Source organism: Ochotona princeps, chromosome 3 (genome assembly GCF_030435755.1).
Source record: "Ochotona princeps isolate mOchPri1 chromosome 3, mOchPri1.hap1, whole genome shotgun sequence".
Taxonomy (NCBI): Eukaryota; Metazoa; Chordata; class Mammalia; order Lagomorpha; family Ochotonidae; genus Ochotona; species Ochotona princeps.
Genome location: NC_080834.1, coordinates 25,106,620 through 25,130,028, shown reverse-complemented (window position 1 = coordinate 25,130,028; position 23,409 = coordinate 25,106,620). Strand labels below are relative to the sequence as shown.

Here is a 23,409-nt window from a genome sequence, read left to right as displayed (position 1 = left end):
GTTTCTGTTTGGGCTCCATCAGGTGGCAACATTGGTTAAGCCAATAATAACCAGGCTCACCAATTACAAGCTGCACGGCTCTATGCCACGGCCAAGACCTGTGCCGAGGACAGGAGCAGCATCTGCTGCAACCGGGCTGAGCCAGCCAGGCCACCTGCAGAGAATGCTTTAAATCGTGCAAACGCATCATTCACCTGGCACATGGTGGTGGGCACAGAAGGGTGCTACAATGGCACCAAGTGCCCTGGCCCCACACACACAGCACAGGCCTGGGGCTGGTGCTCCCCCTTCCTCCCGCACTCCCTGTGCTAAGCTCCGCTGCTGGTACCGACCACGCACTCACAAGCAGCCCAGGAAGAGGTAAGAATACTGTGCAGGTGGCCATGGCCCTCACACTGGTACCCAAACCCTGCCAGGCAAGCCTGTAGTACAAGACAACAAGCGATGGTTGTGGGACGCCCTGCTCCCTCAGCACGCTCATGCACACGCACCCCCAGGAGGCGGAAGGTCAATGTGGGGAAGCTGGAAGCCAAGCACAGCCTGCTTCAGCCAAGCCAAATGTTCTGTGTCGTTCCAGTGCAGGTGAGGAAGCAGCCGGCTGCCTCCTGACTCGGCAAACTCCGTGACTGGCCAGGACAGGTCACACAGCTGCTCCGAGGACACCACAGAGGCCAGGAACTGCAGCACACTGTTGAACAGCTCGATGATGGTGCCCGGCTCCTGCGAGGCCAGGCCACCCAAACGTCTCTCTCTTCTGTCATGGAAAAACCGGCCGCTGAACTCACGGCTGAGCCCATCCTCGACGTACTGAACGAGCGTCTGGCAGCAGAGGTCAACGGCGTGGGGGCAGCGGTGGACTAGCCACTGTACGGCCTGCGACACCTGAGAAGCAGAGACTCAGGCTGTGTTTCCAGAACAGCCTTCTGACACACCTCACAGGAGCACCAAGGCCAGCCCAGCGTCCTCAGGGCTCTTGGCCCCAGCTGAGCCAGGACACTTCAACTCCAACACCTCTTTCCCTGACTTCCTTTATAAAGGAAATCCAGATAACATCTCTTCATATATTCTAAGTATAACCTCTCCAAAGAGAGGATCTGCATATCTGACACTCGGAGAGAAGACAGTCAATTCACAAAAACAAAGAAACAAACACATTTGTAACAGTAGGATTGTGGCAACTTATATCTTGTTTTAAAGACACAGAACTTGAGAGAGCTATCTTCCATCTACTGGTTTATCTCCCAAATGGCTGTAATGGCCAGGGCTGGGCCAGGCAGAAACCCAGAGCTCCATCTAGGTCTTGCATATGGATAGAGAAGCCCAAACACCTGGGCCATCCCCACTGCTTCCCCAAGCCATTAGCAAGGAGCCAGATCAGAAAGTGAAGTAGCTGGGACTAGAACTAGTGACTATATGGGTTGCCAGCACAGCAGGTAGTAGCTTAATCTACACTACAACAATGCTGGTCCCTGCAATTTTATCTTTTGCTATCTACTTGCATTTTTAGAAGGCTATAGACAAAGTTAAAATTACAAACATTAATAAATACTAAATTCATGATACAGTAAAAGGATGTAAGCCAACATATCTTGATGATCACTGACCTTTGCCGTGCCTTGTAAATCACTGATACAGCCAGGGATCTCCACAATAGTGTAATCGGAGACCAGCTTAGCTGAAATCAAATCCTGCAGCATGAGACCTTTGAGAGAAACACACATGCCTGCTCTCAGGGATACACGCGCCACCCTCCAACTCCACCCTGCCCAGTTGTCAGCACGGGGCTGCACTAACACCATAAGGCAGCCCGCCCCTGGGCCCAGGGTTCCACCCACTTTCTAAGCAGCCTCCAGTTTACAAACCTTCCTCCACTTCCTTCTCCATGGTCTCCCCTCCTAGGCTGGGCACCAGAACCACCAGTGGAAGCGCAGGTTCTAAGGGCTTGGCCTGCAGGAGCTGCCGGAGCTGCAATACTGCCGACAGCCAGTACACGTCTTCCTCGGCCGCGTCCTCACTCCTCACTTTGTGGGGGAGCAGCAGCAGGAGCCCGCTGGCTCCCAGGAGGTCCTTCTGCATCTCCACCGTGCTGAGGGCCCGGTCACTGAGGGTGCCGTGGGCGACCTGCAATAGCACCCAGACATTCAACATGGGATCTGCAATGGAGCAACCAGGCACCAGACACAGACCTGCTCCAGGCAGGCCCAGATATCATAATAACAAACGTTCCATTTGTTAGGCAACAGTGATAATACACCTGTTTTAAGGAGAATTCAGCTCAGCTCTCTCCCATGCCCTCCTACAGACACAGAAGGAAAAAAAAAAACCAGAAACATTTTTTTCACCCACCTTCCTCCACACCTTGACACTCCCCACCTTAATTAGAGACCCACGTGGGAATGGATTCCTCTAGACTATGTAAGCAATATTAGAAATAAAATTTAAAAAATTTTTTCTTAGAAGTCAGCAGAACACATCTACAAGAGGTAACTAAGACATGGCAAAAAGCAAGTAAGAGATTGGAAATCACACAGTGACTGCTGAGGAAGAGGCTGGGGAGCGAGGCAGGAATCCCACGGAGCCGTCTGACTTCACCACACGCCATGTGACTTCACCACACGCCAGTGTGACTTCACCACACGCCATGTGACTTCACCACACGCCAGTGTGACTTCACCACACGCCAGTGTGACTTCACCACACGCCATGTGACTTCACCACACACCACGTGACTTCACCACACGCCAGTGTGACTTCACCGCACGCCAAGTGACTTCACCGCACGCCAAGTGACTTCACCACACGCCATGTGACTTCACCACACGCCAGTGTGACTTCACCACACACCATGTGACTTCACCACACGCCAGTGTGACTTCACCACACGCCAGTGTGACTTCACCGCACGCCAGTGTGACTTCACCGCACGCCAAGTGACTTCACCACACGCCATGTGACTTCACCACACACCAGTATGACTTCCATTAAAGACAGAGATGAGCAACCAGCTAACTTCCAGGAGGTGAAGTCTGACTTTGCAACCTTGGGAGAAGAGAGCAGATAACCTACGGGCTCTGAGGGCGGCCAAAGATGTTCTTTCTTTATGCTCACAGTTCATATCTGTTTGTACATGTATAAACTTTCCATTTAAGAAAATAAACAGCATTAAAGTGGAAAAGTTAAATAAGCAAACCTCATAACCAAAGTACAATTTGAAAATATCCTAAGAGGAGAGAGAATAGAGACTCCAGCATCCCACACATCTGAACAGGACACACTACAAGAAGCGGCCAGAGCAGCGAGTTGCTTTACTGAACCTCTGGCCAGTCCTCCAGAGATGGTGCTGAGTGATCTGAGTCAAGTCAGGCACCATGCCCTGCGCAAGGAGCCAGCCGGAGCAAGACATGGACACCCATGCCCTCTGTCCTCCAAGGACACCTGTGTTTCTTTTCTGACCATGGATGCTGAAACCTAAATGCATCTTTATGCAGGTTTGAGTCTCAGGAGAAAACAGGCTCTCATTATACAAGGGGTTCCCAGAGAACCGTACAAGCTTGGATTCTGTAGGGTACTTGTGGGCTCGCCACTACGGGACTACAGCACCCGCAGGTTTAAGCAGAAAGTTGGTTATGGGCGGAGCCAGGCTAGACAACAGAACTCACCCGACAAGAACCCACCTGACATTTGTGGGAGCTGTAGCTGGGAGGAGGCTGGGCAGGGCCACACTGCAGCACTGCTGGTATATCAAGTGCCAAGCAGAGAGACTGCCCCTACCAGCTTGCATAAGACCAACTACTAGGCCACAGCTCTCAGTGAGAAGCATAAGAACTGGGGCTGGGGAGGGTCAGGTCTGGAGACAGGCCAGGCAGGGCCAAGCCTCAGCACCCGCTGGCATACATGAGAGCCACGACAGGGTGTGGGCCATGATCGGCTGTGCTGAGCCGCCTACCAGCATGCACAAGACCCAGGGATGGGAATGGGCCTGACAGGGGAACTGTGAGGATTCCCTTACTGGGCTGCAGCTCCCACCGGCCACAGGAAAAAAATCACAGGCTATACAGTCCAACCTTGCAGTACGTGAATCGCAACTGGGCATCCTCAGTTGCTGATACTACTTGTGTTGTGTTGTGGCTCATCTAGGCCAGAAGGGGCCGTTGACTGCTTGTCAGAGGATGGGAAATAGAACAGGTAGAACCACTCTCCTGGCCAGGCTCTGCAGCACGTTCCTGGGTCTGTGGATGCACTAAGGTGGACTTTCTCAACCAACAGACCTTGGAAAGATTTCCTCAGCCCTGGAGCAACAAAACCAACAACTTCTCAGAACTATCACAACCACTCAAGTTACACCCTTGGAGCACTCTTCCCCAGACCAGGGTCTCAAAGGATCAACAAAGGACCACCCCCATTCCTGGGTACTGGTGCAGCTTGACAGAAAGGAGTGGCCGTTCCCCTTGCTACCCTCCCTGTGGACACAGGAGGAAATCCCCCCCATCTTCTTGCCTCCCCACCCCAACCAGAGAATCACATGGACATGCATCCCTTTCAACTATGTAAACAATATTAAACAGAAAATTGAAATGCAGAACAATAGCAAAAGACACTTCAGAGAAGGAAAAGCACTTCTGTGCCTCTGACGACAGCTAGGCAGGAATGCAAGCATCAAATCATGAGGCAGCTGTCACTCACCTTTATACACACATGGACAGAAACTGTCTGATGCCCCCTGCTGCCGAATGCATTCAACAGGGCCAGCGTGTGAATCCCATCATCATTAGTGCACATGTCGCCCACCAAGCCATCCTCGCCCACGAACTTGGCTTTTAACCAATTTGCCAGATGTCTGCAGATACGAGAAAACAACCTTGAAGAATCTAACCAGGCCCAGCTCAGTGGCCTAACGGCTAAATCCTTGCCTTGCATGTGCCAGGATCCCATATGGGCGCTGGTTCGTGTCCTTGGTGCCCCACTTCCCAGCCAGCTCCCTGCTTGTGCCTGGGAAAGCAGTGGAGGACGGCCCAAAGCCTTGGGACCCTGCGCCTGCATGGGAGACCCGGAAGAGGCTCCTGGCTCCGGATCAGCTCAGCTCTGGCCACTGCAAACAGAAAATGTTCCCCTTTGTACTGCCTTCTCTCTGCCTTTTCAATAAAACAAATAAATCTAAAAATAACATCTAATTCCAAATTTGAATTATTTTGTGACACTGATCTGGACAAAAAAAAAGCCTGTTTTTTTTTTTAAAGATTTATTTATTTTTATTACAAAGTCAGATATACAGAGAGAGGAGGAGAGACAGAGAGGAAGATCTTCCGTCCGATGATTCACTCCCCAAGTGAGCTGCAACGGGTCGGTGCTGCACCGATCCGAAGCCGGGAACCTGGAACCTCTTCCAGGTCTCCCATGTGGGTGCAGGGTCCCAAAGCTTCGGGCCGTCCTCGACTGGTCTCCCAGGCCACAAGCAGGGAGCCCACAAGCAGGGAGCTGGATGGGAAGTGGAGCTGCCGGGATTAGAACCGGCGCCCATATGGGATCCCGAGGCGTTCAAGATGAGGACTTTAGCCACTAGGCCACGCCGCCAGGCCCAAAGCCTGTTATTTTTAAATGGAGCTAAGAACTCCATGGAGTTATGCATTTGGGGAGACTGTAGGAAGGAGCCAGCTCATTCTAACGTGCTCTGGATTCTAAAGGAGTAAAACAAAGCAGCCCTGGAGCTTGAAATACACATTTTACAGCACCAAGCTCCTCAGAAATTCCCAAGTTACAAGTATTTCGCACATCAGAAGATAACGGTTTTAGAAATAAGGCATCTTTTAAATACTTTTAAAATGCCATTTTCTCCTCCTTACTCAGGTGTCCTAGGAAATTAATCATGATTTCATTGTTCCTTTCCCCTCAGCCCACATCTTGCTGCAGAAGTGACTGCTATGACAGTAAGGGGGGAAGTAAGGCGGTCAGGAAGTGAAAAACAGTGCAGCCACTGTGCGAACATTCTGGCAATTCTTCAAAGACAAACACAGAGCTTCTGTAAAACACAACAGTTACATTCCCGGGTATATAACCTAGATAAGTGCGAGCAAATGTTCATACAAATACTTATCTATGGATGTCCACAACAGCCACATTCATGATAGCCCCAAAGTAGAAACAACCCAATGCTCACATGAACAAATCTGGCAAGGGAAAAGAATGCTGATATGGGCTTCAACCTGGCTTAGCCTTGAAAACATGCTTCCTGTGTGGGAGACTCTGAAGAAGCTCCCAGCTTCGGATCAGCTCAGCTCCAGCCACTGCAGCCTTTTCGGGAGTGAGCCAGCGGATGGAGGGTTGCTTCCTTCTTTCTCTGTAAGTCTGCCTTTCCAACAAAAATAAAGAAATCTTGAAAAAAAAAAAAAGCAAACATCATGCCTAAATGGCTCCGGTCATGGATGTTCATCTAAGGCATCCGGAGCAGACAATTCCTCAAGCACAGAGCAGCACATGGCAAGGAGGAACAGAGACGCTTACGCACACCCAAAGTCTCACGTCCAAAGTGCTCTGCAAGCAGACAGCAGTGGAGATGGCTGTGAAGTCATGGACATGTCTACTTCAAACGGATACAATTGATGGCACATGAATCAAATCTCAAACACAAAAGAAAAACAACAGTAGCAATTCTTGTAGTTTCTGTAAAAGTATGATTTTTGAAAGCTATATCAATTTTTTGGATTTTTTTCAAAATATCATTAGGTTTTTTCTCCTCACGGAAAATTGTATCTGTATTATCCTCTCCAAGAGTCTAACATCAAGCAGGGCATTTTGGACCAGTGGAGGACACCAGGCGGCCCGTGCACCCCATGGCCTGCTTTGGCTCGCCACTCTGCTTCTCAGCACCCGGGAGCCCCACTTGGTGGCTCCAGTGTGTTGGCCCCAGCCAGCCACATGGGAGACACAGACTGCTTCTAGTCCCCGGGCTTCAGCCTGGCCTAGCCTTCGCTGTCTGCAGGCATTTCGGTAACCAGTGAGTAAAAGATCTTCCTCAAATGAAACAAACAGTAAAATTAAGTGGGCTTTAATCAAAACCTAAGGCAGCCAATATTAACAGTTGTGTTGTTGTGGAGAGAGTAAGTCTCCTTCTGTCCACTAATTCAGTCCTCCAACACTCCTCATGGCCCCGGCAGGGGCTGAGTGAGGTCTTCCTAAGCACGTGCGCCGTCACCAGGGCCTCCTCGGATCTGCAGAGAAACTGGGTATTGAACCCAGGCATTCCAACACGGAACACAAGCCTCCTAACATCTGTGTAGCTCTTGCTTTTTTCTTATCTTTTAGTTTTTAAAGATTTATTTATTTTCATTGCAAAGGCAGATACACAAAGAGGAAAGACAGAGAGGAAGATCTTCTATCCAATGATTCACTCCCCAAGTGACTACACCGGCCAGAGCTGTGCCAATCCTAAGCCAGCTCTCCCATGTGGGTGCAGGATCCCAAGGCTTTGGGCCGTGCTCGACTGCTTTCCCAGGCCACAAGCAGGGAACTGCATGGGAAGTGGAGAAGCCAGTATACAAACTGGCACCCACACAAGATCCTGCATGTGTCAGGTCAGGACTTTAGCCACTAGGCTTCCATACCAGCCTCCCCAACCTCCACCGCTGTATAGCTTTAAATAGCAAACAACTCTTCAATACTTTTCATTTAAGACTTTAAATCACAGGTTGCCTTCAAGTCATGAGCAAAATAGACTTGCAGTCTAAGGACGAAAAGCTCCCAGCCCCAGTCCCACCCCTGCCATTCTCGGAGTGGTCATGCACCTCCCTGCATTCTCCAACCTCCCCTACCTGCCAGGACTCTCTGCAGGCTGCTCCCTCCCATTAGGCAGCACCAGCACGAGCTTCCAAAACAGGTTCTCCTGGCTCCCAGGGAAGTGTTCAGCCACAAGGGACGGCAGGTCCAGAGGTGCCCAGGCAGCATCACTACAAGTAACAGACCACCATGCCTAGGTCAGCCTGAGAGCCCACACAGAGCCACGGGTACACACACAGACACGTGGAGTGTGACCACATAGAGCCACGGGCACACACACACGCATGCAGACCGAGACCACATAGAGCCACGGGCACACACACACACGCATGCAGACCGAGACTACATAGAGCCACGGGCACACACACACGCATGCAGACCGAGACCACATAGAGCCACGGGCACACACACACACGCATGCAGACCGAGACCACATAGAGCCACGGGCACACACACACGCATGCAGACCGAGACCACATAGAGCCACGGGCACACACACACGCATGCAGACCGAGACCACATAGAGCCACGGGCACACACACACGCATGCAGACCGAGACCACATAGAGCCACGGGCACACACACACGCATGCAGACCGAGACCACATACAGCCACGGGCACACACACATACACGCGGAGTGTGACCACTTAGAGAGCCACGGGCACGCACACATGCATGTGGACTGAGATCACATAGAGCCACGGGCACACATACACACACGGAGTGTGACCACATAGAGCCACGGGCACACACACATACATGCGGAGTGTGACCACATAGAGCCACGGGCACACACACATACATGCGGAGTGTGACCACATAGAGCCACGGGCACACATACACACACGGAGTGTGACCACATAGAGCCACGGGCACACAGACACGTGGAGTGTGACCACATAGAGCCACGGGCACACACACACACATGCATGCAGACCGAGACCACATAGAGCCACGGGCACACACACATACACGTGGAGTGTGACCACATAGAACCAAGGGCATTCACGGGCTGAGCATGCAGAGCCATGGGCTCACACATGCACAAGGGCTGTGACTGACCTCACCAGCTGCTGGTGGAAATGTTGAACCTTCATCTGGTGAGCTGTCCTGCTTCGGAGCTGCCTCAACCTGTGAATAAAGGCGACGGGCAGCACACCCTGTGAAGCCAGCCAACATTCACAATCAGCTCTTTTGCCAGTGATTGGGGCTGCCCAGTGGAAAGCTGCTGGCTGGAAAGTATCTCCTGGTGGGGGATACCCTGGATACTGAGATAATTTTCTGATAAACAGGATAGTCAGAGGACTGCTTCACATCACAAGTAACAGGTATCGGCTCTGTGCTGGTTAGGAGACTCGGCCCTTCTACAACACCTGGTCACCGGGACTGCACACTTGAGCATCAGGGTTGTAGCCAAACACCACAAGGTGGGGCACACAGAAGGGGCTCCTGCAGCAGGATGGGAGCCAAAACCTTGGTAAGTGAGGGGAAAGTGACCATCTCAGGGGGATATCAAGAGACAGCACAGAGGCTGCGCCTGGCATGCTTGGGAAGAGAAGTGGGGCATGGCTGGGGATGAGCTCTACTCTGCAAAGAACAGGGAGTTGCTCAGGATGTTGACAAGAGGTCAGGAAACAGAAACTCGGTTAGGCCTAGCGACCTTCCTTGGGTGGAGCTACAAGTCTGTGACTCCAGCCCAGGACAGGGTGGCTTCCTATGGGCAAGGGAGACTGCACTGGAGTGCTGGAGGACAAGGAGGGTTAGGCCAGCCTTATGGAGGTGGGAGTAGACACACAGAGGAGCGGGCAGGGCAGCGCAGAGGTGTCGGGCAAAGATTGAGGATGGGGAGGCCAGCAAGAGGAGCAGGGGAACCTGACCAGGCCAGGCTACTGCGATAAGGTAGCCCAAATCCTGACCTCCCGGCAGGCTCCGTGACAAGCCAGACCCATGCTGTTCTGTTCACAGACACAGAGCCCACGGCCTCAACCAGATGCCTCTCGGGGAGAGTGAGAGGACCTCGACAGGCACGTTGCAGCAGCCAACCCCGCTGCTGTCCCACGCTTGCCTCTGCCCAGGAGGCAACACGGACACTGAGCTCTGACTGAGCGAAGCCCAGGAGGAAGCAGGAGCTCCACCAGCACAGAGGAGACGGTGAGGAACCCAAGAACAGGTGATGTGAAGCCCCCTCTGCCACCAGCATGGGGAACCTTTCAGATGACAGCTGCCCCACCCCAACATGCAGAGGTAAGTTCCTGCCTACACCCACCTCCTGGCAATGCCAGCCAGGGGCAGGGAGCAGAGGCATGTGTGGGGGCCCACACTGACCTGATGCAAGAGACGCCCACTTTTCCTGCGTGGCCGAGGTCCAGAAGGCCTTTGGTCAGGTTCCCCTCAGCAATGGGGCACTGAGCACTGGGCGCCAGAGCCCGCAGCTGGTCCGTTGCATCCACACAGCAGGGAGCTGCTGGGAAGGCTCGCATCTGGCGCCGCAATTTCTTCCGGGCTGCAACAGCTTCCCTCCACCTGGGAGACATGAACGTGTCATGACTCAATGCATTCCAGGGTCACGGCAGGACACGAGCGTATGTGGCACAGCCTGCGGAGTCTTCTCAAGCCAGTCTTCAAGCTGAGAAACACCAGAATTAAAACTCTGACAAGAAAGCAAATGAGGGCCCAGCGGATTGGCCTAGCAGCTAAAGTCCTCACCTTGAACGCCCTGGGACCCCATATGGGTGCCGGTTCTAATCCCAGCAGCTCCACTTCCTGTCCAGCTCCCTGCTTGTGGCCTGGGAAAGCAGTCGAGGACGGCCCAAAGATTTGGGACACTGCACCCGCATGGGAGACCCGGAAGAGGTTCCAGGTTCCCGGCTTCGAATCCGTGCAGCACCAGCCGTTGCAGTCACTTGGGGAGTGAATCATCGGATGGAAGATCTTCCTCTCTGTCTCTCCTCCTCTCTCTGTATATCTGACTTAGTAATAAAATAAATAAATCTTAAAAAAAAAAATCAAATGAGTGCTGAGCGATGAAACCACGGAACTGAAGAGCAGTTCTCACAAGCCAGCATGGCAACATGGACACACACCCCTGGACAGCAGATACCAACGACGGGATTACATCTTTTTTTTTTTTTTTAAAGATTTATTCTTTTTTTTTTTTTTATTACAGCCAGATATACACAGAGGAGGAGAAACAGAGAGGAAGATCTTCCGTCCGATGATTCACTCCCCAAGTGAGCCGCAACGGGCCGGTGCTGCGCCAATCCGAAGCCAGGAACCTGGAACCTCTTCCAGGTCTCCCACGTGGATGCAGTGTCCCAATGCATTGGGCCGTCCTCGACTGCTTTCCCAGGCCACAAGCAGGGAGCTGGATGGGAAGTGGAGCTGCCGGGATTAGAACCGGCGCCCATATGGGATCCCGGGGCTTTCAAGACGAGGACTTTAGCCGCTAGGCCACGCCGCCGGGCCCAGGATTACATCTTGATGCAGCTTTAGCAGGAGCCGGAATTAGTACCCCAATGGGCAGGCTGCCCACACAAGCAGCAGCACAATGCAGGCCCCACTGCATTTTAAGTTTTACTGAAATGTATCACCATAAACTATGTGCAACACACATGTACTCAATTTAAACAGTAATGATGCATTAAACACCCGTATGCTTCCACTTAGCTCAGGAGCTAGGGCTATAGGCATATCACCCCACCCTCTAAGGTCAGGACTGGGCCTGGCATGACGGGGCAGTGACTAAATCCTTGCCTTGCACATGCCAGGATCCCATATGGGAGCCAGTTCATGTTCTGGCTGCTCCACTTCCCATCCAGCTCCCTGCCCATGGCCTGGGAGAGCATTGGGACTGTGCACTCATGAGGGAGACTCTGAGGAAACTCCAGGCTTAAAGCTGAGGATCGGCTTAGTTGTGGCCACTGCAGCCACTTGGGGAGTGAACCAGCAAATAGAAAAACTTTCTGTGTCTCCTTCTCTCTGTAAATACGCCTTTCTAAAAAAAATAAATATTAAAAGAAAAAAAAGGTTAAAGGGCTGTGCTGCTTGTTCATTGTTTCCCTTCTTGACCTGGAGTTACACCTCCACATACAAACCCTACACACCCTATTTGGTCTGAATTTACACTGTGTTTATAGCCATCTCTCTACAGGTTACACTTTTCTGTACAAAAGTTCAGCTATCAGGGGTGCCACATGGTACCAGTTTAGTTGAACTCCAGGCTTGGAACTTGGTTGTTCCAGGGCTCGTGACCCATGGCCATGGGGCAGAAGTGCGATGCAGCTCCCAGGCAGCCCCAGGCTCACAGTACACACACCAGGACCCCATCTTTGTGCCATGCTATTCAGCCGACACACTAGGTTAACCAAGTAGATAACTAACCCATCACTCACCAGGGGGCACCTGTTCAAGCATTCTAGAACTCACCTGTGTCACTGCGATCATGGCTGTGCTGGGCAAAGGTTCCTGATGCTCAGAGCACCTGCCACCTCCCAACTTGGAGGGTATCTTGTCCCCCAGGCTCTCCAGCAAGGTTACATGTGTGTGCATCTAACCAAGCTATCCTGAAAGTGCTTCAGGCAGAGTGCTCCCGTAATATTCTCTGATCCCTTTGTCACCAATCAGGTGAGCATGGTCACGCTCCCACTGACCCTCCACATGGGTTGCGTCTGACACACTCACCGTTGCAGGTGTTTGCTGAAGCACTGCAGCTCCTGCAGCGTCTCCCTGGCCACCTGGAAAGTTTCCTCTGCGAGAAACGCATCCAACAAATGGGCACAGACATCCTCACAGCAGCGGGCCACGCGGGCCCTCTGTTCCGCCTCTACCGCCAGCCTAGGAGACAGATACACCACGGTCTACAACAGTGAGGCCTTGCTCTACATGGTGCCAGACTCCACATCCTTGCTAGCAAACTGCAGTTAAATCTTCACTACAAGAGAAACTAAGACTTTCAATCATATTTAAAATACAGAGACGACAAGAGAGGCACAGAGTGCCAAATCACAAATTCAAATGAACCCTGTAATAAGAACTAAACTTCGGGCAGCAGGCTAACCCTAACTATGGTACCAGGATCCCATATGGGTGTTGGCTTGCATCTGGCTGCTCCACTTTCCATCCATCCAGCCCCCCACCTATGTCCTGGGAAAGCAGTGGAGAATAGCTCAGTTCCTTGGGCCCCTGTACCCAAGGGAGAAACCCCGTAAGAAGCTCTAGGCTCCTGGCCTTGGATCAGCCTGGCCCAATCCTGCCCACTATGGCTATCTGGTGAGTGAACCAATAGACGGAGGACCTCTTTGTCTATTTCAGCTTTTTTCTCCGTTAACTCTGACTTTAAAATAAATAAAACACATCTTTAGAGGGAAAAAATAGTGTCTCCATGGCACAATGCCTCTCTGGCTAAATCCTTGCCCTGCCATGCCAGGATCCCATAAGAGCACTGCTTCATGTCCCGGTAGCTCCACTTCCCACCCAGCTCCCTGCTGGTGGTCTGGGAGAGCAGTAGAGGACGGCCAAAAGCCTTGGAACCCTGAACCTACATGGGAGACCTGAAAGAAGCTCCTGGCTCCTGACTTCGGATTGGCTCAGCTCCAGCCGTTGCGGCCGTTTGGGGACAGAACTAGGGATGGAAGACGTTTCCTACCCTCTCTCTTCCTTTCCCACAACCCGTCCACCCATTCACCTGCCTTCCTCTCTCCCTATTTGAAGGACAGAGGCAGAGAGATCTCCATCTGCTGGTTCACCCCCAAACGCCCCAATGGCCAAGGCTGCTCCAGGCTGAAGCAGAACACTGGAAGTTACCCAGGAGTGTCACAGGAGGCAGAGACCTGCGAGCCTGCTGCCTTCCACCGTGCGCACTGGGGGCGGGAAGCTGGGCTTCAACTGGTGCTGAGACACGGGGCACAGACATGTCGAGTTCTGCATTCAGCAGGGTGCTAAGGGTCTGTCCCTCAAACCTTGATCAAGCCATGACACAAGCAGTGAATGACATCTCCATGTTTTCAGGGACACCAGGTACACACCTAGTCCCAAGTGCACACCAAGGTCACAGTGCTTCCCAAATTCACTTTCAAATGCTTCAGAGCTCCCACTTCAGAAGTTTGTACTAATTCCATTTTCATATTTATTGCAGATTATGGAATCATTTATCAAGTTCTCATTAGATTGGGGGAATCTCTCAGAGAGCAAAGTACCAAACCATTTCCTAAAAGAAAAGGGGCTAAAAAGCAGAAAAGAAAGGGAACTGGTGTTGTGGCACAGTGCGCCAAGTCACCCCTTGCGATGCTGACATCTTAAACTGAGCACCAGTTCAAGTCCTGACTGCTCCATTACTGATCCAGCTTCCTGCTGACTGCTCGGGAAAGCAGTAGCAGATGGCCTACACGCTTTGGCCCCTGCCCCCATGGTGGCGACCAGGAGAGAGTTCTGGTTCCTGGCTTCAGCGCCCCCTAGACCTGGCTAGAAACAAACCAGGGGATGGGGTCCAGCAGCGTGGCTTCGAGGCTAAAGTCCTCGTCTTGAACGCCTTGGGATCCGATATGGGTGCCGGTTCTAATCCCAGCAGCTCCACTTCCCAACCAGTTCCCTGCTTGTGGCCTGGGAAAGCAGTCGAGGACGGCCCAAAGCCTTAGCACCCTGCACCCATGTGGGAGACTTGGAAGAAGTTCCTGGATCCTGGTTGCACAAGGTCTGACCCCGACAGCCTCTCCCTCCCATATGTCCACACCTCAGGCACCATGAAGCGCAGCGATTCACTTACTTCAGCTCCTGGGAGCAGGTTTCTCGCACACACTCTCTCACCATCAGCTCTGCCAGCTCTGCAGCCAGGCTATGGCTCAGTTGGTTCAACACCAGCTCTCTCTCTTGCTTCAACCTTTAGGACAAAGAAACATGCAAAGGGGCCATATTTGCAAATAAAGCCAGCACTGATCATTCTGCTTCTGCACCAGCAGACAGGGTTGTGAGGCATGCCGTGGAGCTGGCAGGCTGCCCCACGCCCCGTCTTTCTGTGGACCCTGACTCATGCCACAGGCCCAAGCACAGCAGGTGGCCAGAAGGCCAGCAGGGGTCTGAGCCATGCAGTGGAGCTGGCAGGCTGCCCCATGTCCCCTCTCTGTCTGGACCCTGACTCATGCCACAGGCCCAAACACAGCAGGTGGCCAGAAGGCCAGCAGGGGTCTGCTGGGAACACAGTGGCTACCACTTGGGCATCACGAGCCAGAGCAGGTTCTTGCCATGCTGACCGCCATGGCGTAAGGCATGGACATACTCACCTTTCCTCCTCCGCACGCTGCTGCTCTTCCTCCCTCCGCTCCCGCTCCTTAGTCAGCTCCTCAGTGGCCATGTTTCTCAGAAGGCCCACGGTCACAGACATTAGCATATCTTCCATAACAGCATTAGAAACACTGGCAGAGCAAAGCGGACAGCAAGGTCACCAGAAAAGAAGGCTAGCAAACAAGTTAACACAGACAAGAAAAAAGGCCGGCTTGGGCGGCTGAAGTCCTTGCTTTGCACAGGCCAATATCCCACCAGTTCTAATCCAGGCAGCCACGCTTCCCACCCAGCTCCCTGTTTGTGCCTGAGAAAGCAGTTGAGGAGGGCCCAAAGCCTTGGGACCCTGCACCCATGTGCGAGACCCAGAGGAGGCTCAAGGCTCTGGGCTCCTGGCTTTGGATGGGCACAGCTCCAGCTGCTGCGCTCACTTACGGAGTGAATCATTGGATGGAAGATCTTCCTCTCTGTCTCTCCTCTCTGTATATCTGACTTTGTAATAAAAAAAAAAAAAGCCCTACTTGGCATTTAGCATAAAAACTAAATTCACTGTTAAAAACACAGACTCTGGGGACAGCATTGTAGCACACTTTGTTAAGCTGTTGCCTGCAATGCAGGCATTCCAAATGGACATCAGTTGGAGACCTGGATGCTCCACTTCCAATTTAGCTCCTGTATCTCTGTCAAATAAATTGCATAATTAAAACAGATAAAAACCAAAAGAGGTCTACACACTCAGTACATTGAAAAAAGGACTTGAGGCTGACACAGTGGTATAGCAAGCTGAATCCCATGGGACTCTGGTTCTGGGAAAGCAGCAGAGACTGGCTCCTGAAACATGAGATTCAGGAGACGCTCCAGGCTCCTGGCTTCGAACCAGCACAGCTCTGGCACTGTAGCCTTTGGGGAGTGAACCAGCAGATGAAAATCCTCTCGCTCTGTTTCCCCTAGATTTCTGCCTTTCAAATAAAAATAAATACAACTTTTCTGATAAAGGAGAAAGGATGTGTCTAACACTAGGTCATGTTAAAAAAAAAAAAATCAGGGGCCAGCACAGTGGCATTTAACAAGCTAATCCTCTGTCAGCCTGTGCCAACATCCTATACTGGCACGGTTCAAGTCCCGGTTGTTCAGTTCTTAATTCAGCTCCAACTTATGGCCTGGGAAAGCAGTAGAGTATGAGTCAGATCCTTGGGCCACTGCACCCACGTGGGAGACCTGGTTGAAAGTCTTGGCTCCTAATTTCAAATGAGCCCAGCTCCGGCCAGGGCAGCAATTTGAAGAGTGAACCAGTGGATGGAAGATTACCTCTTTCTCTCTGTCTCCCCTCTCTGTAACTCTATAACTTTCAAAGTTAAATCTTAACAACAACAACAAAGAATCAAATGCATGGACAAGGTTTAATCCCTCGGTATAATCTACAGGTAAAATACCTTTTCCTGTCATTGTGCCACTACATGTGCACTGGATTTCTAAAACAAAATTCCAAAATTTATGGAAGTTACTAGATTTCCATTTGCTTTGCCACAGTTGCCTAAAGTCCCAGAAAGGCCCAGGTTGTTACATTTGATACTAGATGATGCAGGGCCTGCACTGCGTGGAGCCTCGCATCAAGCTCCCGGCTCTGGCATCAGCCGGGCTCAGCTCCGGCCATTGTGGCCACGTGGGGAGGGAATCAGCGGACAGCAGGTCTTTATCTACTTCCCTCCCTCCATATCCTTCATCTAGAACTCTGCTAGTCAAATAAATAAATAAATAAATCTTTAATGTTTATTTGAAAGAGTTGCAGAAGAAGAGAAAGAGAGCTTTTATCTGCTGGTTTACTGTCAGATGCCTCCAACCACTGCGATGTGTCAGGCTGAAGCAAGAGCCCAGAGCTCCTTCCAGTTCTCCCCCTGGGTAGCACGTGTGCCAGTTAACTGCTCACCCAGGCACACTGGTAGGGAGCTGGATCACAAGTGACCAGCTGGGATTTGAACCAGTACCCAAGCACGATGCTGGCATTGCAGGTGGCAGTTTAACTGTTAAGGCACAACACTGGCCCCAAAAGTGGGTATTTAAAGTTTTAAAGGCAAACAAACTAATTTCTCCTAGTTTTTAAACTGTGTTTAAAGAAAATATATATATATATATATATATATTTTTAAAGATTTATGTATGTGTTTAGTTTGGGAAAGGCAGATATATAGAGAGGAGGAGAGACAGAGAGGAGGATCTCCGTCCACTGATTCACTCCCCAAGCGGCCACAATGGCTAGAGCTGTGTCAACCTGAAGCCAGGAGCCAGGAACTTCTTCTGGGTCTTCCATGTGGGTGCAGGGTCCCAAGACTTCGAGCCATCCTCAAATGCTTCCCCAGGTTACAAGCAGGGAGCTGAATGGGAAGCGTGGCTGCCAAGATTAGAACTGGCACCAACATGGGATCTCAGTGCGTGCAAGGTGGGGAATTTAGCCACTAGACTACTGCGCCATGCCCAAAAAATAGCTTTTTAATGTGTAAAGTTTAACAAAGCAAATGGTGCTCAAAGAGAAGACACAAATGGCAATGACCTGCCAATGATCAAGGAGACAGGGCCACAGCTGGGCCTGCCACCAAACCAGAACCAACGCCCTGGCGCAGCAAGCCAAGCCGACCTGCCTAGGCAATCACACTGGAAGGCCAGCTGCTGTGCTCTGATCCAGCACCCACCACAGCTCCTAGGAAGCCAGAGGACAACGGCCCACGCTCTCAGGGAGAACCAGAAGGAGCTCCCAGTTCACTAGTTCAGCCTGGCCTGGCCTTGGAACAAACTAGTAAACGGAGGATTTCGCTCAGCTCCCCACTCTGGCTGATGCTTTGCCTTTCAAGCAAATCTTAGAACAAACCAGCCTGTGACTGCACCTGTGCTACTAAAGCAGCTGTGCTCTGTGCGGAAGAGTAAGAGAAAACCCAGCAAGCAGGCAGGCCTGGCAGGATGCTGCCACTCACCCAAGTGCAGCGGCTGCATAAGCCGCCCCCGCCGTGCCGACGTCCTCACAGTCCCTCTGCAGAGCCTCCTGGATGAGCTCATCCACCACCTGAGCCAGGTCCTAAAGAGACCAGCACATGGGTCTAAAGTCAACAGAACAGAAATCTAGAGCGAGACCCAGCCACTGGACTAGACGCCATCTCACCAACTTGGGGGTCTACTATGCTGCTTCAAGAAGTGTCCTCCACTGAACATAACAGTACCTTCCAAAGGGGCAGGGGCAAGGCTACTGTCAGCTAGACATTCATCCTACTTGGAGCCAGCCTCCTATTGTCCACATCAAACAGCCTCAGTATCTGACATTTTTCAGGCCTCCCTTAGATTTTCCCCAACACCCCACAGCAGAGTGAGCACCCAGCACCTGTGCAGAGCACCCAATGTACACAGACATTCAGTGCCCAGCTCTGCCCAAGCCCACCATCCTAGCAGAGCCCAGGCTGGGCTTAGCCAGTCACTGGCTGTCATGAACAGCAGGTGAAAGTTCAACTGGACCCCACACACACAGGGCCCAGGCTGCCATGAGCAGTAGGTGTGAGCTCAACTGGATCTGACACACAGCACCCAGGCGGGGCTCAGCCAGTCACCGGCTGCCATGAGGAGCAGGTGTGAGCTCAAATGGATCTCACACACACAAATTCACACACACAGGACCCAGGCTGGGCTCAGCCAGTCACTGGCTGCCATGAGGAACAGGTGTGAGCTCAGCTGGATCTCACACACACAGGGCCCAGGCTGGGCTCAGTGCTGCTCTCACCACTGTGATCAAGAGTGTGTGCGCACAGCAGGGTTCTCAGAGCGCTGATCCAGAGGATTCCCTACCATGTCAGAGTACACAGGTGCAGGCTTTGGAGGAAGCAGCTCAGACTGCAGAGAGGACTGGAAGAGGCCTGGTGCCCCAGACGGGGTCAATGCTGGGACTGCAGCCAGGTGTGCAGAGAGCGCAGAGGCAGGGACGGGCTGCAGAAGGGCACCAGGCGTGGGCACCACCGCCTCTGGGCCACACTCCTCTTCTCTCCCACCACCTGAAAGGAGACACATAGCAAACACATGACGGCCCAGCACACACACCTGCACCCAACCACCCACACACTGCGTGGTCTTCACACAAGAACAGCCCCAGCCATCCAGGATGGCCCATCACGCAAGCACACACATTGAAGAGCAGGCAACACATGACAGCCCATCCCACACGCATGCGTATACACACACACACACACACACACACAGCATGGTCTCCACAAAAGAACAGCCCCAGCCATCCAGGTAACCCTGGAGAGTGGTTGGCCTTGTCCCAGGGGACCCCTCCCCCAGGGGGTTGTGCTAAGGCTCTGCCCATGGGCATCCCATCTGGAAAACACCGCATTGTCGGAGCACCAGGAAAAAGGCTGCCACAGCCTCAGGTCACTAAGAGGGCGAACCACACTAGCGTCCTCTCTCGAGTGCAGCGTCACTCACCCGCTGTGTCCAAGCTGGGCCTCTGAGTGCTGACAGGCAGCTCTGTTGCCAGACTCTCCCCCACATACTTGTTCTGAGAGTTGAAGCTACACACAGGGGTGTGTCGAGGGACAGGGGGCAATGGCCCTCCATTCACAACTTCCCCAACTGACACCATCAGCTTCCTGGTAATAAACACCGACTTCTTGGCCTTGCACAATCCCTCTGGTTCAAGGAACGCAGACCGGCTCAGCTCAACACACCTGCAGACCACACAGAGGCTCATCAGGTGAAGTCAAGGGATGGCACTGCAGCACTGCAAGCCCTAGGACCCGTCCCAGGCACAGGCAAGGGAGGAAGGCACAGTCCCCACTGCCCCGTGGCCAACCTCCTCCCTGCCCTGAATCCCCTGGTCTCAGGAGGAGCCACGTGTGCAGCTCCGGTCTTGGGAAGAGCTTCAGCTCATCAAACCTGCCCCATCTCCACAAGGACAGGACTGCGGTGAACACACGGGCAGGGTGGGGGAGCCCGGCACCTAGGACGCTGAGGGAAATTATGCCAATTCCTGGGACTTTCACCAGAGTCTCGGAAGACTTTGGCTGCAGCAGAGAAAAGCTCTGCCTGGTATCTCCACTTTGGCCACCAGAGGTGGGCAGAGGCCTTCACAGGCCAGGGATCACCATCTTCAAGGGGCAGGACCCTGAAGCTCCTTGTGCTTCAGTAATTCATGGAAGTATTGAGCTGGGTTCAGAGAACTTGGTCTGAACTCCCATCTGCTAATGACCAAGCTGCAAACTTGGGAACACGCCAGCTGTTCTGAGTCTCAACAAGTTCACGTGCACACCAGGGAGGCAGCCCGTGGAATGAGCCTTCTCCAGAGAGGCGTGCAGCTCCACGCTCAGGTCTTACCCATCAGAAACCGTGAGGCCATGGTAGCTGAGGAAATCCGTGGCCTCCTCACCATCTCGGAATAGCAGCATGCGCACCACACTGTCCAGGGGGAAAACCGTGGACCTCTGTGTGCTCACAGTGTAGGCCATGTTGAGTGCCCGGAGAGCATCCTTGCGGATCTGAAAGAGACGCCCATCAAAGGAACACAATCAGCTGCCCGGTCACCACAGAAATCACCCCAGAAGGCAGTCTGGCCCTCTGCTCAACGGCAAAGAGTCTTAGAAAAGAACGAGCCTGGGCCCAGCACAGTGGCTCAGCGGCTAAAGAACTCGTCTTGTAAGCACCGGGATCCCATATGGGCGCTGGTTCTAATCCCAGTGGACACAGAGCAGAGTCCAGACAGCCCTCACTCTGAAAACTAGGGCAACAGCTCAGAGTGTGGTGGCAAAAGAAAATGTCCCACAAGGCTGACCATGGCACTGACACTACAGGCAGCACAGGGACTGGAACTGCACTGCCACAGCACTGTTCTGCTACAACCTCACGGCAGCGAACGCTACACTAGCAGCACTATCATGTCATGTCAGTGCAGTCAGGCTCCAGCTGGAAGATGGCCTGAGAGCTCAGGCCACTGCAACCCATGTGGGAGATGTGGATGGAGCTCGGGTTCCCAGCTCCAGCCTGGTCCAGCCTGGTCCAGACCTGGCTGCTGAGGCCACCTAGGGAGTCAACCGCAAGACCAAAGTGGGCTCTCTTCCTCTTCACTCTCACTGCCAACTTCCTCCCCAACAGTACTCTGCCTTTCAAATACATACATACATAAAATTGTTTATGATCAATTTTTATTCGAAAGGCAGATTTACAGAGAAGGAGAGACACAGAAACACGTTGTGTTCTCTGTTTCAATCCCCAAGTGGTCATGATGGCTGAAACTGAGCTGATCAGGACCTAGGAGCTTCTTCCAGGTCTGCCATGTGGGTGCAAGGTCCCAAGGCTTTGGATCGTCCTCCACTGCTTTCCCAGGCCACAGGCAGCGAGCTGGATGGGAAGTGGAGCAGCCGGGACACGAACCAGAGCCTATATGGGATCCCGGCGTTTGCAGGTGGAAGATCAGCCAAAGGAGCCAGCTTCCTGAATCAACCTTCTAGACATTGTGAGCCAGAAGTTCACGCAAAACTCCACGTTAGAGAAAGAAGTGAACAACACAGCACATTAGCAAAGAGGTGACACTGAAATACTTATGAAATGAATTAAGCAGCACCAGGCTCATTCTAACAGCATGGATTAACAACTGCGAAAGAAAATTTAGGGATTTTGAACATATGCTGCGGGATTTCTATTTGGTTTCGTATCACTCTACTGAGATCTCGCTGGTCTAGATGACAGAAGAGGCCTCTGCAGGGCCAGTGCTGTGGAGTGCCAGGTAAAGCTCCACCTGCTCAGCTCTGGCTGCTGTAGCCAGCTGAGGAGTGAGCCAGTGATGAAACAGCTTTCTGTCTCTTCTCTGTAAATCTGCCTTTCCCGCAAAAATAGAAGTTTGGTTTTCTGTCTTATCTTTTTTATTTATTTATTTATTTATTTTGATTGCAAAGTCAGACATACAGAGAGGAAGATCTTCCATCCGATGATTCACTCCCCAAGTGACCACAACAGCTGGTGCTGTGCCGATCCAAAGCCAGGAGCCAGGAACTTCCTCTGGGTCTCCCAAAAGGTGCAGGGTCCCAAGGCTTTGGGCCGTCCTCGACTGCTTTCCCAGGCCACAAGCAGGGAGCTGGATGGGAGGTGGGGCTGCCAGGATTAGAACCAGTGCCCATATGGGATCCTGGCATGGTCAAAGCAAGGACTTCAGCTACTACGCCACAGCGCTGGGACCAGTTTTTTTGTGTGTTTTTTTGTTTTTTTTTTTTTTAATGAAAGAAAGGACAGGCATTTTGCATTGTATGGTCTTTTCCAATGGTGCCAACCGTGCCACAGCCTGCGATGATGGCAGCCGTCCCCAGGCTACCACACAGTGCTGGGAAAAGGCCTTGGGAGATGGGCCAGGCAGCATGGTCTAGCGGCTAAAGTCCTCGCCCTGAACGTGCCGGGATCCCATATGGGCGCCGGTTCTAATCCCAGCAGCTCCACTTCCCATCCAGCTCCCTGCTTGTGGCCTGGGAAAGCAGTCGAGGACGGCCCAAAGATTTGGGACCCTGCACCCGCGTGGGAGACCCGGAAGAGGTTCCTGGTTCCCGGCTTCGAATCCGTGCAGCACCGGCCGTTGCAGTCACTTGGGGAGTGAATCATCGGATGGAAGATCTTCCTCTCTGTCTCTCCTCCTCTCTGTATATCTGACTTTGTAATAAAAATAAATCTTAAAAAAAAAAAAAGGCCTTGGGAGAGCCACCCTGTGCCAGCACAGCTTTGCTACTGACCTGACTGAAGTAGCAATGCAGAAGACAGGCGTTCAGGTAGGAAGCGGACTGGACGAGCTTGAAGAACCTCACGAAGTTATTACTGTTCAAGGCAGCAAATGCCTGCACAGCCAGCTTCACCTCAGCGGAGTTCCTAACAGCAGGATGGAACTGCTGCACCTCTCTGTTGATGACAGTGAGCAACAGGTCAGGATGTTCCTCTGAACCAAAGCTCCCACAAAGACTGACAAACACCCAGACTTCAACCACACCGAGAAGGTGCCTGGGTGAAATGCACCAGTAATTGCAGTTTACTACGGACAAATAAACAAGCACCAAACTAGCAGTCAATGATCCAAGAGTTACTTTAATAACAACGACCTGTTTTCTGCTTAACAACGAAGTCTAAAATACAATTTACCCATTTTCAAAATAAATCTGAAAGGTTCACAATGAGGGAGAAGTGGATGACATTTCAAAATGCTGTATTAGCAATTCTCTAAAACCTAATTATCTACAAGGCTTAAACCTGAAAGTCACAATCAGACTCTTCAGTTTCTCGGGGAAGACATTAAGCTCAGTAAATGTCACAGCACAACGTAAGAATCCTGGAGCAAAGGAGACAGTGAGCACCTCCAGTC

At 52.1% G+C, this 23,409-nt stretch overlaps 1 protein-coding gene across 1 annotated transcript in view; it reads right to left on the bottom strand.

Moving 5' to 3' along the window:
• MCM3AP (minichromosome maintenance complex component 3 associated protein) overlaps positions 1 to 23,409 on the bottom strand; it is a 48,360-nt gene that overhangs the window by 6,000 nt on the left and 18,951 nt on the right. Inside the window, exons 9-23 of the mRNA XM_058661525.1 lie at positions 22,790 to 22,952; positions 20,394 to 20,554; positions 19,506 to 19,747; positions 18,870 to 19,072; positions 18,011 to 18,111; positions 15,047 to 15,178; positions 14,533 to 14,646; positions 12,453 to 12,605; positions 10,098 to 10,295; positions 8,835 to 8,903; positions 7,806 to 7,940; positions 4,684 to 4,837; positions 1,863 to 2,121; positions 1,605 to 1,702; positions 492 to 882 (exon numbers count right to left, since the gene is read on the bottom strand). Of these exons, the coding sequence (XP_058517508.1) occupies positions 492 to 882; positions 1,605 to 1,702; positions 1,863 to 2,121; positions 4,684 to 4,837; positions 7,806 to 7,940; positions 8,835 to 8,903; positions 10,098 to 10,295; positions 12,453 to 12,605; positions 14,533 to 14,646; positions 15,047 to 15,178; positions 18,011 to 18,111; positions 18,870 to 19,072; positions 19,506 to 19,747; positions 20,394 to 20,554; positions 22,790 to 22,952 (2,573 nt within the window). The remainder of the gene's footprint in view (positions 1 to 491; positions 883 to 1,604; positions 1,703 to 1,862; positions 2,122 to 4,683; positions 4,838 to 7,805; positions 7,941 to 8,834; positions 8,904 to 10,097; positions 10,296 to 12,452; positions 12,606 to 14,532; positions 14,647 to 15,046; positions 15,179 to 18,010; positions 18,112 to 18,869; positions 19,073 to 19,505; positions 19,748 to 20,393; positions 20,555 to 22,789; positions 22,953 to 23,409) is intronic.